This window comes from Oncorhynchus gorbuscha, linkage group LG08 (genome assembly GCF_021184085.1).
Source record: "Oncorhynchus gorbuscha isolate QuinsamMale2020 ecotype Even-year linkage group LG08, OgorEven_v1.0, whole genome shotgun sequence".
NCBI lineage: Eukaryota > Metazoa > Chordata > Actinopteri > Salmoniformes > Salmonidae > Oncorhynchus > Oncorhynchus gorbuscha.
Genome location: NC_060180.1, coordinates 38,302,427 through 38,316,716, shown reverse-complemented (window position 1 = coordinate 38,316,716; position 14,290 = coordinate 38,302,427). Strand labels below are relative to the sequence as shown.

At 41.4% G+C, this 14,290-nt stretch overlaps 1 protein-coding gene across 1 annotated transcript in view; it reads right to left on the bottom strand.

The window, feature by feature from the left end:
- prkci (protein kinase C, iota) overlaps window positions 1–14,290 on the bottom strand; it is a 47,982-nt gene that overhangs the window by 29,788 nt on the left and 3,904 nt on the right. The window contains exons 2-4 of the mRNA XM_046359398.1: window positions 6,273–6,394; window positions 716–805; window positions 36–86 (exon numbers count right to left, since the gene is read on the bottom strand). Coding sequence (XP_046215354.1) covers window positions 36–86; window positions 716–805; window positions 6,273–6,394 — 263 coding nt within the window. The remainder of the gene's footprint in view (window positions 1–35; window positions 87–715; window positions 806–6,272; window positions 6,395–14,290) is intronic.

The window sequence follows — 14,290 nt, the reverse complement described above, 5'->3', positions numbered from 1 at the left end:
ATAAGAGAAAAAAGGACAAGTAGTTGTAGACTTACTGTCCTCTCCTGGACAGGGCATGCCAGGCTTCTCTGGGACACAAGGAAACACTGAGAGGAGAGGGAAATAACAGCTTTAGGCCTACAACATAGCAGACCCTACATCACACAAGTACGTGTGCCAGAGGTGAGTGGTGGATGCTCCATCATTAACTAGCAGACCTTCCCCCTATCCCCCAACTCATCTCCCTCTACTGTGACCTTCACCTTGCTCTTAACCGGTCACCCTCCTCTCTATCCGGTGTTGATTAAGGACAACCAAATCACGCTCATGAACAGGCTACTCAGTAAACCCATGACTAGTTCCTGGTTATTGAGAGGCGACCTGATGTTTGCCTCGCTAGCAGATGGATAGGATCAGTGTAGCAGACAGAAAGATTCATGTTTGTTATGTATACATTATGTTGTCTGCTTGTATCCTTGCCTGCAATGTCAGCCCAGCAGCCAACATTCTTATTTATTCAATTAATACATTGAAATGAATGTAATGGAAGGTGAATGTTCAAGTTGTCTGTTGGTTAATGTGTATCTGCACTGAGGATAAACTTAACTTGTTGAATTGAATGCAAAGCCAATGTATGTATTATGTTGTCTGCATTGTCACTGCACTGTCAGTCAAGGAATGATTTCCCCTTGGGTATAAATAAATGTTTATTGAATAGAACTGAAGGTCATGTTACCATGGATGATGAGTTCAGAGTCTTTATTGAGTTCATAGAGCCTCAGTGCTTCCTCCATCTCCAGCTGAGACGATACTGTACACGGGTCACCTGGGAAGACCGTGGACACAGCAACACAACCGGTCAGTACAGCAACTGCATCTCACATTTGACACACAATTCCCCATATAGTGGAGTTCAGTAATCCTTCAGCACCACCACGTTCCATAAGATCTCTTAGCTGATACATTTATCTGTTCCCAGTTTAGAGAAGGCGCCTATGAGGGACTGTATGTGGGTGTGTGTGTGTGTGTGACTTCTGTTAAGGCAGCGGCTCAGTCTTGGCTGAGTTCATTATGAACAGTTACAGTGTGTTTTTCAGAGACTGTGACGAGGCTATTGAAGTATGGCAGGCTGGTGAGTGGTGATACATTAATTAGTTAGGGCAGCCTGACCTGTCACTGAGTCCAAGAACCTGACGTCATCAACTGTGCTGTGACACACACAAGCGTTTACGACCAGCCCGATACCGAGGCAGGGCCAGCTAGCTAGATACAGTAGCTATGCATGACTATCTGGAAAGATAGTGAGGGGGAACAAAGCCTAGCACAGTTAGCACTGGTTTCTCACATATCATAATGCATAGCTATTTTCAAGTCTCTCCAGAGATGTTCGATCGGGTTCAAGTCCGGTCTCTGGCTGGGCCCCTCAGGGACATTCAGACAATTGTCCCGAAGCCACTCATGCGTTGTCTTGGTTGTGTGCTTAGGGTTGTTGTCCTGTTGGAAGATGTCTGTTCGCCCCAGTCTGAAGTCCTGAGTGCTCTGAAGCAGGTTTTCATCAAGGATCACTCTTTACTTTGCTCCGTTTATCTTTCCTTCAATCCTGACCAATCTCCCAGTCCCTGATGCTGTAAAACATCCACACAGCATGATGCTGCCACCACCATGCGTCACCGCAGGGATGGTGCCAGGTTTCCTTCAGACGTAACGCTTGGCATTCAGGTCAAGAAGTTAAATCTTGTTTTTTTAAGATCAGAGAATCTCGTTTCTCATGGTTTGAGCCTTTAGGTGCCTTTTGGAAAACTTCAAGTTGGCTGTCATATGCATTTTACTACTATCTGGCCACTCTACCATAAAGGCCTTGATTGGTGGAGTGCTGCAGAGATGGTTGTCCTTCAGCAAAGTTCTCCAATCTCCACAGAAGAACTCAGAATGACCATCAGGTTCTTGGTCACCTCCCTGACCAAGGCCCTACTCCCCTGATTACTCAGTTTGGCCAGGCAGCCAGCTATAGGAAGAGTCTTGGTGGTTCCAAACTTCTTCCATTTAAGAATAATGGAGGCCACTGTTCATGGGAACTTCAATGCTGAAAGAAATGTTTTGGTACCCTTTCCCAGATCTGTGCCTCGACACAATCCTGTCTCGGAGCTCTATGGACAATACCCTCGACCGCATGGCTTGGTTTTTGCTCTGACATGTCTATATAAAGGCCCCACAGTTGACAGACAGGTGTGTACCTTTCCAAATCATATCCAATCAATTGAATTTACCACAGGTGGACTTCAAATCAAGCTGTAGAAACATCAAAGATGATCAATGGAAACAGGATGCACGTGAGCTCAATTTCGAGTCCCATAGCACAGGTTCGGAACGCTGATGTTAATAAGCAAACATTTCTAAACATGTTTTCGCTTTGTCATTATTTAATCCAATTTAGAATAAGGGTGTAACGTTACAAAATGTGGAAAAGGTCAAGGGGTCTGAATTTTGGGCTCCCGAGTGGCGCAGCGGTCTAAGGCACTTCATCTTAGTGCTAGAGGCATCACTACAGATCCTGGTTCGATTCCAATCATGGCTGTATCACAACCGGCCGTGATTGGGAGAATCATAGGGCAGCATTGGCCCATCATTGTAAATAAGAATTTGATCTTAACTGACTGGCCTAGTTAAATAATTAATAATGTACATACAGTATACACTGTACCAGTTAAAAGTTGACACCTACTCATTCCAGGGTTTTTGCTTGTACAATTTTCTATATTGTAGATTGATAGTGAATACATCAAAACTATAAAATAACACATAGAATCATGTAGTAAACAAAAAAAGCATTAAATCAAACTATATTTCATATTTTAGATTCTTTAAGTAGCCACCCTTTGCCTTGATGACAGCTTGTCAGTCTTGGTATTCTCTAAACCAGCTTCATGAGGTAGTCACCTGGAATGCATTTCAATTAACGCCAGGGTAGTGGGTTCGATCCCCGGGACCACCCATACGTAGAATGTATGCACACAACTAAGTCGCTTTGGATAAAAGCGTCTGCTAAATGGCATATATTATTATTATTATTATAATTAACAGGTGTACCTTGTTAAATGTTGATTTGTGGAATACATTTTCTTCTTAATGCGATTGAGCCAATCAGTTGTGTTGTGACAAGGTAGGGGGGTATACAGAAGATAGCCCTATTTGCTAAAAGACCAAATCCATATTATGGTAAGAACAGCTCAAAAAAGGCTAAGTTTAATTAAAGTCGATTACAACTTTAAGACATGGTCAGTCAATACGGAAAATGTTAAGACCTTTGAACGTTTCTTCATGTGCAATCACAAAACCCATCAAGCACTATGATGAAGCTGGCTCTGATGACCGCAACAGGAATGCAAGCCCCAGAGTTACCTCTGCTGCAGAGCACAGGTTCATTAGAGTTACCAGCTTCAAATTGCAGCCCAAATAAATGCTAGACAGAGCAAGTAACAGACACATCTCAACATCAACTGTTCAGAGGAAACTGCGTGAAATCAGTCCTTCATGGTCGAATTGCTGAAAAGAAACCACTACTAAAGGACACCAATAAGAAGAGACTTGATTGGGCCAAGAAAAATGAGCAATGGACATTAGACCAGTGTAAATCTGTCCTTTGGTCTGATGTACAAAGCAGAAAATAGTTTTAAAAAATAAACACAAACCCTTGAAAAGTAGGTGTCCAAACATTGACTGATACTGTATGTACAGTTGAAGTCGGAAGTTTACATACACAGGTTGAAGTCATTAAAACTTGTTTTTCAACCACTCCACACATTTCTTGTTAACAAACTATAGTTTTGGCAAGTCGGTTAGGACATCTACTTTGTATAGGACACAAGTAATTCTTCCAACAATTGTTTACAGACAGATTATTTCACTGTATCACAATTCCAGTGGGTCAGAAGTTTACATGCACTAAGTTGACTGTGCCTTTAAACAGCTTGGAGAAATGTCCTCTGGTCTGATGAAACAAAAATAGAACTGTTTGACCATAATGACCATTGTTATTTTTGGAGGAAAAAGGGGGAGGCTTGAAAACCGAAGAACATCATCCCAACCGTGAAGCACAGGGGTGGCAGCATCATGTTGTGGGGGTGCTTAGCTGCATGAGGGACTGGTGCACTTCACAAAATAGATGGCACCACGAGGAAGGGAAATTATGTGGATAATTTGAAGCAATATCTCAAGACATCAGTCAGGGAGTAAAAGCTTGGTCGCAAATAGGGTCTTCCAAATGGACAATGACCCCAAGTATACTTCCAAAGTTGTGGCAAAATGGCTTAAGGACAACAAAGTCAGGGTATTGGAAAGGCCACCACAAAGCCCTGATCTAGAAAATGTGTGGGCAGAACTAAAACAGCGTGTGCGAGCAAGGAGGCCTACAAACCTGACTAAGTTACACCAGCTCTGTCAGGAGGAATGGGCCAAAATTCACCCAACTTATTGTGGAAAGCTTGTGGAAGGCTACCCAAAACGTTTAACCCAAGTTAAAGAATTTAAAGGCAATGCTACCAAATACTAATTGAGTGTATGTAAACGTCTGACCCACTGGGAATGTGATGAAAGAAATTAAAGCTGAAATAAATCACTACTATTATTCTGACATTTCACATTTTTTAAATAAAGTGGTGTTCCTAACTGACCAGGAATTGTCAGGAATTGTGAAAAACTGAGTTTAAATGTATTTGGCTAAGGTGTATGTAAACTTCCGACAAACTGTAGGTATAGTAGGTGCAAAGGTAGAGAGAAAATGGAGCAATCAAGGTGACAGGCAGTGACACATGCACACCTCCAGCTGATCTACGGTGTAATCCAACAGTTGCAAACAAGTTTCTATTGGACAAATTCAGTTTATCCCCGGTTTGTTCTGTTTAAGGGTGCGTTAGTAAATTCACACCTTAAGAAAAGTTAACAGAATCTGCAAGATTGAATACACCCGATCACACGCAACCAGTTCACTTTAATAGCAGTCATATACAAACAGCTTGTTGTATATTTTATCCCTTCTCGCATCTATGCGCTCTCCTCCCACCTTTTCCCTTAACTTGTGCAGTTCAGTGCTCACACATCAGCTGTCTGTGACCAGACACAAAAACATTTCCAAGCCCAACCTTTAGATCATGACCACTAACCGCTACACCATTGTCACATTATAGTTCTAGTAGCTATGGTGATTGACTAACGTGTTAATAAACCTGATAAAATCCTGCAGTACAGTCAGAAGCAAGCAATTTAGCAGATACTCCGGTGGGGCCCGTTGGCAATAAATGAAAACCAAAAGCTTACCTGGACTTGGAAGAGTTACAGTGTTGGATAGCCATAGCCAGCTAGCTAACATAGCATCCCTCTCTGTTTGAGCTGGGTGTTTGAGTATGCTAAACTAGCTGGCTGCAATGAGTCTCCTAGGTTTTGCATTGAAGTCAATGTACCCAGAGGAAAGAAGGAAGCTGTCCTCCGGCTACACCATGATGTTACAGAACATAGTGCTACAGACGGTACTGTAGACCTTTATTGCAAAACAGTGTTATTTGATGTGAATATATTTAGTATAGTTTAATCTAAAAAGGATAACTTTAATGTTCCACTTTTTAAAATTGTTTTTATGAAATTCACTGAGAAGGATGGTCCTCCCCTTACGAGTGTCCACTGTTTGGGATGCTCTGGATGCTCCAGTTCCCGCTAATATCCAGCAACGTCGCACAGCCATTGAAGAGGAGTGGGATAACATTCCACAGGCCACAATCAACAGCCTGATCAACAATGCGAAGGAGATTTGTTGCGCTAAATATTTTTATATTGTATGTTTCTTCCTCTTTGGACCTGTGTTTACATTGCATCCACAATGCATCCAATTTCAGTTTGTGTAGTTGTTGGTTTAGCTTTCTGTAACTGTATAGCAAGTACGGTCTGCATGTGTAGGCACATATTACGTCATGTGTTCCAATATCTTTTCCAACTGTCCCGTTATCTGGTTTTAACGTCCATTCTAGATTGCCTTCTAGAAAATCAGAAACAAGAATTCAACAATGCTGTGGTATAATTTTTTATAATTAAATCTTTGAGAACTAATAATCACCAAAATAAAAGCTAGACCGTCAGGGAGAATTGAAAATAACAAAAACAATGAATTTAGCAGTATTTGTTATGTTTGAACAAAATAACAGATTTAGCCATGGCAAAATGCATATAATCACAGGAAATTAGCCTAGATAGATAGATGGGTGAGAGATGGCTAGATGGATGGAGGATAAGAAAAAAAATAAAACCTTCTTCGTCGATCCACTTCATGGTGAAGAGCTGGTCGTTGTCCATGGAGCACATGTCTTTGACCTCCCCGTACAGACCCTCGTAGGAGATGGATGGCTCAAAGTGTGTGATCATAATGTCCCTGGGAGAAGACCAAAGGAGAGAGGGGGGGGACAGTCAGGGACAATACATTAAGTACACGTACATAGACTTATTTACATCATTTTTATTCTGTCAGACTTGGACCCTGACAGTGAATTTCAGTAAGACAAAAATAAAGGTGTTCCAACAAAGGTCCAGTTGCCAGGACAACAAATACAAATGCTATCTATAATATATGCCATATAATATATATAATAATAATATATGCCATTTAGCAGACGCTTTTATCCAAAGCGACTTACAGTCATGTGTGCATACATTCTACGTATGGGTGGTCCCGGGGATCGAACCCACTACCCTGGCGTTACAAGCACCTTGCTCTACCAACTGAGCTACAGAAGGACCACTATCTAGACACCGTTCTCCTAGAGAACACAAATAATTATACCTACCTCCGCCTAAACATGAACACCACAGGTCACTTCCACAAGGCTGTGAACGATCTAAGACACAAGGCAAAAAATATTTGCCAGCACTGCACCTGAAATTGTTGTATATGCCTACATTACTTTGAAGTGCATTGGCTACTGTAGGTGAGCACCATTCTAGCCTTGGAATGACAGAGGTTCAGAGCAGACAGAAAATTGGCTGGTATATGCCATCTCGTATTCCCACCCCTGCCGCTCTCTCGCTTCCTCCTTCATATTCTCACCTTCTGCCTCTTGATTCCTCTTCTTTTTCTCTTAGTCACATTTTCACTCCTCTCGCTTCCTCCCCCTCCCCCTCACCCTCTCCCTTGTTTGTGTTAATTAGTGACAGTATAGGAGTGTTGACCCTCATTTTGGTAGCTACACTCCCAACTTTACAGGCGCACACGTCCTTCTAAGCACCATGGCTGATAGGAGCAGGAACAGACAGACACCTGTTCTCTCTCAAATGACACCCCATTCATTCAGTACTGTTACTACACTAGCAGAGCCAGCATCAATTAGAGGTCGACCCATTTTGATTTTTCAACGCCGATACAGATTATTGGAGGACCAAAAAAAACTGACACCGATTAATCAGACAATTTTTTAAATGTATTTATAATAATGACAATTACAACAATACTGAATGATACCTTATTTGAATTTAATATAATACATAAATAAAATCAATTTAGTCTCAAATAAATAATGAAATGTTCAATTTGGTTTAAATAATGCAAAAACAAAGTGTTGGAGAAGAAAGTAAAAGTGCAATATGTGCCATGTAAGAAAGCTAACTTTTAAGTTCCTTGCTCAGAACAGGAGAACATATGAAAGCTGGTGGTTCCTTTTAACATGAGTCTTCAATATTCCCAGGTAAGAAGTTTTAGGTTATAGTTATAGGAATTATAGGACTACTTCTCTCTATACCATTTGTATATCATATACCTTTGACTATTGGATGTTCTTATAGGCACTATAGTATTGCCAATGTAACAGTTTAGTTTCCGTCCCTCTCCTCGTTCCTACCTGGGCTCAAACCAGGAACACATGGACAACAGCCACCCTCGAAGCAGCGTTACCCATGCAGAGCAAGGGGAACAACCACTCCAAGTCTCAGAGCGAGTGACGTTTGAAAAGCTATTAGCAAGCACCCCGCTAACTAGCTGGCCATTTCACATCGGTTACACCAGCCTAATCTCGGGAGTTGATAGGCTTGAAGTCATAAACAGCGCAGTAGCTGCTGGAAAACGCACGGAAGTGCTGTTTGAATTCATGCTTACGAGCCTGCTGCTGCCTACCATCGCTCAGTCAGACTGATCCATCAAATCATAGACTTAATTATAATATAACACAGAAAAACGAGCCTTTTGTCATTAAAATGGTAGAATCTGGAAACTATCCTTTCGAAAACAAAATGTTTATTCTTTCAGTGAAATACGGAACCATTCCATATTTTATCTAACGTATGGTATCCCTAAGTCTAAATATTACTGTTACATTGTATAACCTTCAATGTTATGTAAAATTTATGTACAATTCTGGCAAATTAATTAAGGCCTTTGTTTGGAATAAATGGACTTTACACAGTTCGCAATGAGTCAGGTGGCCCAAACTGCTGCATATACCCTGACTGCTTGCACAGAACACAAGAGAAGTGACACAATTTCCCTACTTATAAGAAATTCATGTTAGCAGGTAATATTAACTAAAAATGCAGGTTTAAAAATATATACTTGTGTATTGATTTTAAAGAAAGGCATTGATGTTCATGGTTAGGTACATTGGTGCAATGACAGTGCTTATTTCGCAAATGCGCTTGTTAAATCATCACCGTTTGTCGAAGTAGGCGCAACGATTATATGCAACGCAGGACACGCTAGATGAACTAGTAATATCATCAAGCATGTATAGTTAACTAGTGATTATGTTATCCTTTTTGGTATAGGGGGCAGCATTTTCACTTTTGGATGAATAGTGTGCCCAGAGTGAACTGCTTCCTACTCTGTCCCAGATGCGAATATATGCATATTATATAATTAGTATTGGATAGAAAACACTGAAGTTTCTAAACCTGTTTGAATGATGTCTGTGAGTATAACAGAAAACATGAGAAAAATCCAACCAGGAAGTGGGACATCTGAGGTTTGTAGTTTTTCAAAGCTTGACAAACCGAATGCACATTGAGATATGGATGAGGTTGCACTTCCTAGGGCTTCCACTAGATGTCAACCGTCTTTAGAAACTGGTTTGAGGATTCTACTATAAAGGAGGGGCTCATACGACCTCAGTCTTTCCCGACAGAGTTACCTCTCGTTCCAGTACTTTTCTGAAGACAAAGGAATTCTCCGGTTGGAACATTATTGATGTTTTATGTTAAAAACTTCCTAACGATTGATTCCATACACCATTTGACATGTTTCTAAAGGACTGTGAAAGAACTGAGTTTTTGTCTGGACAAAATGCTTGCGCCTCATGAAGATGGATTACTGGGCTGAACAAACTAACAACAAGTGGCTAATATGCACATTATTGAACAAAACATACATGTATTGTGTAACATGATGTCCTATGAGTGCCATCTGATGAAGATCATCAAAGGTTAGTGATTATTTTTATCTATATTTCTGCTTTTTGTGACTCCTATCTTTGGCTGGAAAAATGGCTGTGTTTTTTCGACTTGGCTATGACCTAACAATCACATGTTGTGCTTTAGCTGTAAAGCTTTTTTTTTTTTTTTTTTTTAATCGGACACGATGTGTAGATTAACAAGATGTTTATCTTTCATTTACTGTATTGGACTTGTTTGTGTGAATATTTTTCCATTTCGGGCGCGGCTTTTCAGTGGAATGTTGTCGAGAACCCCTGCGCTAGCAAGGTTATGATTGATTGTTTTTTATAAGATAAGTTTTAATGTTAGCTAGCAACTTACCTTGGCCTCTTGCTGCCCTCGCGTAACAGGTAGTCAGCCTGTCACGCAGGCTCCTCGTGGAGTGCAATGGAAGGCAGGTGGTTAGAGCGTTGGGACTAGTTAACCGGAAGATTGCAAAAACAAATCCCCCAGCTGCGAATCCCCGAACCGGAAGATTGCAAAAACAAATCCCTGAATCCCGAGCTGCCAGGTCATTCTGCCCCTGAATAAGGCAGTTAACCCACCAATCCTCAGCCGTCATTGAAAATAAGAATGTGTTCTTAACTGACTTCCCTACTTAAATAAAGGTGTAAAAAAAATATATATATACATATACACACACATATACACACACATATACACACACACATACACACACACACATATATACACACACACACACCACACACACACAGATTACCGATTGTTATGAAAACTTGAAAGCGGCCCAAATTAATCGGCCATTCCGATTAATCGGTTGACCTCGAGTATCAATGCCAGTACACTGCTCCATTACGTACCATCCAGCTAGGTAACTGGGCCTGTGCCGTTGCTCTTCATTAAAGTGGAACTGACAGCGTTTTAGCAACATGAAATCTTATTCAAATCTGTTCATATACACCCGCAGGAAGAATATTAAACTTTTTTCTTACATTTTATGACTAGCAAGCACTTAGATATGGTCATTTTCATAAGTTAATAGAATGTTTGGGAATAACGTATAGTAAGGCATTTGTGAAAATTCTACAGCGGCCGCGCGTTTGGACAATTAATACATTAGTAAATAAAACCTAATAAAAACATTGGTCATTACCAGGACCGACCAGAGCTACAGTAGGCCTATATGCAAATAAGTCCTAAGCCACACGGGCCTGGCATCATTCACTTTCAACTGGACTTAGTGTTTTCAGTGAAGTACCAACAGTGCAAATTTAGATTAGAATACATTCCCCAAAAGCCACAAAATACACCTGACTGGATTTTTGCAAATATGTCACTCAAACCCTGCTCCAATGACATGACATCCTCCAGTAGCTAGCTAATAGTTATATAAATAGATACACTAGCCCAGGGGTGTCAGATTTAAATCAGCTCGCGGCCATATAAAAATTATATATATATATATATATATATATATATATATATATATAACAGCGCAGCCCAGACACAGCCCATCTGACCAACTGGCCCTCCACGGACCTTGTGTTTGACACGTGCACTAGCCTATTAGCCACATTATGACTGGCTTGTAATTATTGCCCTTGCTAGTTTGATTGCATTGGCATTCCCAGCCTTAGTTACAGTCATCCGTTTTTGTTCAAAATATTGAGTCAATGAAACTGAAACAGTGCATACCGAATGGGTGGAGGCAGCAAACAATGTACCAGGCCAGCTGTTATTTACAATCTTACAGCAATACTTTTGGACCTATCAAGAAATATATCAGTGAATTATATTAACCATGCATTAGACTGCATCCATCTAGTCTGCCAACAATGACTGGAATTTGTCAAATAGAACCCATTTCTAAAGCCTTTTAGAAAATTGGTTTTTAAGCATAAACTGGAAATGTTATATTTGACTGTTCTATATCTGCAACGCTGTCAGTTCCACTTTAAACACCTAGCTATTACACTGTGGTTAAAGTTTACCCAGCCAGCAGCAGCAGCACTAACAAAGAAACTGTTGATACTCCCCTACACAGAGCAGGTCTGCAGGCAGTAGCGCTAAAGACTCACAGAAAACAAATGGATATTGACATGGATGAACAGTAAAAAACAACCTCGAAACCCAAATGAAACTGTCGACCTACCTTGGAGCTGTGACTGTGCTGTGGGGATAGCTACATTACAGTGAGAAACAGATGAAACCTTGGAGCTGTGACTGTGCTGTGGGGATAGCTACATTACAGTGCCATTCTATGATACCACTCCATTCTTGTGCAAAGGAAGTTGGTATAGGCCTACTACTGTTGCCTTGTAACAGTCGGTCCAGTCGGTCCAACTGAGCTGTATGGACAAATAGGCTGGACAATAGAACGAGCCAAAATTCACCCAAGGCTGAAAAATGGCAAAAGAACTTTGGATGAGCTGGGACACTAGCTGGCCATAGCAAATGAATTGAATCAAATGTTGGCAGAGCCTCTTCTAATAATAATAATAATAATAAATGCCATTTAGCAGACGCTTTTATCCAAAGCGACTTACAGTCATGTGTGCATACATTCTACGTCTGACTGGAGTGATGCTTAGAATTCCATTTCATCTAAATGGCACAAAAAAATGTATCCGTTTTTATTTCACTACTACAATCTGTTCTTAGGACAAAACAGAAAAATAACTTGTGTAGAAAGTAAACAGCCACACCTCGATGGTGCCAAGTGTGCTTATGTCAGCATAACGAGGAAGTAGGAAAGAAAATGGCAACTTCAGACTATTTCTTGTCTAGCGATCCATGACAGCAGAGTACGCTGCCCAACCTTACGTAATTTGAAAGAGATTATACTGATTATTAAAATGGTGTCAACTTTTTTTTAAATCTAAATATATACATTGCGAGATATTTGGTGGAATATACAAGCATGCCTCTACATAGCAAACCAATGGGGGGGAGCTCAGCGTTCCAAAGGCAAAGGGTATTTCGGGGCTAGCGTTTGATGACAACGGAGTACTTCAAAACTACAGCAAGCAGCATACAGTAATATTATCAAACTGGGCTCCAAGGCGGATGTAATGAATTGTATTGTTAAAAATGCTGTGTCCAGCCTACACGGAGTGTAGAAAACTTTAGGAACACTCTCCTAATATTGAGCTTCACTGCCTCCTTTTGCCCTCAATTCGTCGGGGCATGGACTCTACAAGGTGTCGAAAGCATTCCACAGGGATGCTGCCCCATGTTGACTCCAATGCTTCTTACAGTTGTGTCAAGTTGACTGGATGTCCTTCGGGTGGTAGACCATTTTTTTATTTTTATTTTTTTTTTGCCGGCCAAACCCTCCCTAACCCGGACGACGCTAGGCCAATTGTGCGTCGCCCCACGGACCTCCCGGTCGCGGCCGGTTACGACAGAGCCTGGACTCGAACCCAGAGTCTCTGGTGGCACAGCTGGCGCTGCAGTACAGCGCCCTTAACCACTGCGCCACCCGGGAGGCCGGTAGACCATTCTTGATACACATGGGAAAAACCCAGCAGCGTTGCTGTTCTTTAACCTGACCCCTACCCTTCATCTACACTGTAGCAGCTTTTTTTTAAAGTGACATCAGTAAGGGATCATCGCTTTCACCTGGTTAGTCGGTCATGGCTGCCGAGTGGCACAGCGGTCTAAGGCACTGCATCTCAGTGCAAGAGATGCAGTCCCTGGTTCGAATCCAGGCTGCATCACATCCGGCAGTGAGCCCCATATGGAGGCGCACAATTGGCCCAGTGTTGTCCGGGTTTGGCCGGGGTAGGCAGTCATTGTAAATTTGTAAATAAGAATTTGTTCCTAACTGCCTTGCCTAGTTAAATAATGGTTACACATGGAAAGAGTAAGTGTTCCTACTGTTTTGTACACTCAGTGTACATGTGAGAGGTATAATATTCAGACATTCTTGGAGAAGGACATTGAGTAGTTTCTGAGCAGTGTTTCTGCATTAGCCTTCATAGGGGTACTTCATTAGTTACGTATGAGAAAAGTCATTACCGTTGTTCATTTTCTGTAACATGAGTAACTAGGGAGAATGGAATTCTGCCCCTTCCCCTTGTCGCCACTACCCACTAAAACCCCAGCGGCAGCCCCATCTGCTGCTAAGCAGGTAGGTCATTGGTCACTGGTGAGCACCCAAGCAGGGAGAGTGTTGATCAGTGTGCCCCTCTCCCCAGGCAGCACACAGAGGAACATCCATCTCTCTGTCACAACTGGAAGCATGTACCCTCAATCTCCATTGCAGCTATAAAACACCCAGCTACTGTAAATCTCAATTTACCTATTCAGGAGTCTAGTGTTTCATTAACTCTGTCAGTGATTTCAATTTTAGAACCATGTTTTGGCATGATTATGTGTCTGGTTTCAAGTAACTAGCAGCAGGCTTAAGGATACATTCAATCATATAGCCTACTTCGGGTAGACACCCAAATAAAAGTATGTAGATAGAAAGGTGTGTGGGTATCATGTGTGCCTTCTTAAAAAGTTCAGTTAAGGAATTTATTTCCTTCTTATTGCGTTTGAGCAAATCAGTTGTGTTGTGACAAGGTTGGGGTGGGATACAGAAGATAGCCCTATTTGGTAAAACACCCAAATCCATATTATGGCAAGAACAGCTCAAATAAGAAAAGAGAAACGACAGTCCATTATTTTAAGAAATGAAGTGCAGTCAATACAGAAAATGTCAATAACTTTTTTTGGAATGAGATGCTCTCCCTCTACTGTGTGTGCATCTTGCTAGCCATTACTCAAATGGTGAGGGGCTGAAACTCATTTGCTGGAACTCGAATTGCAAGGGGGCTAGCCCACATGGGGGAAAATGCAGGATAAAATGGCACCTTCAAAGGGATTTTGTGGCTAATTGCTTATGCAT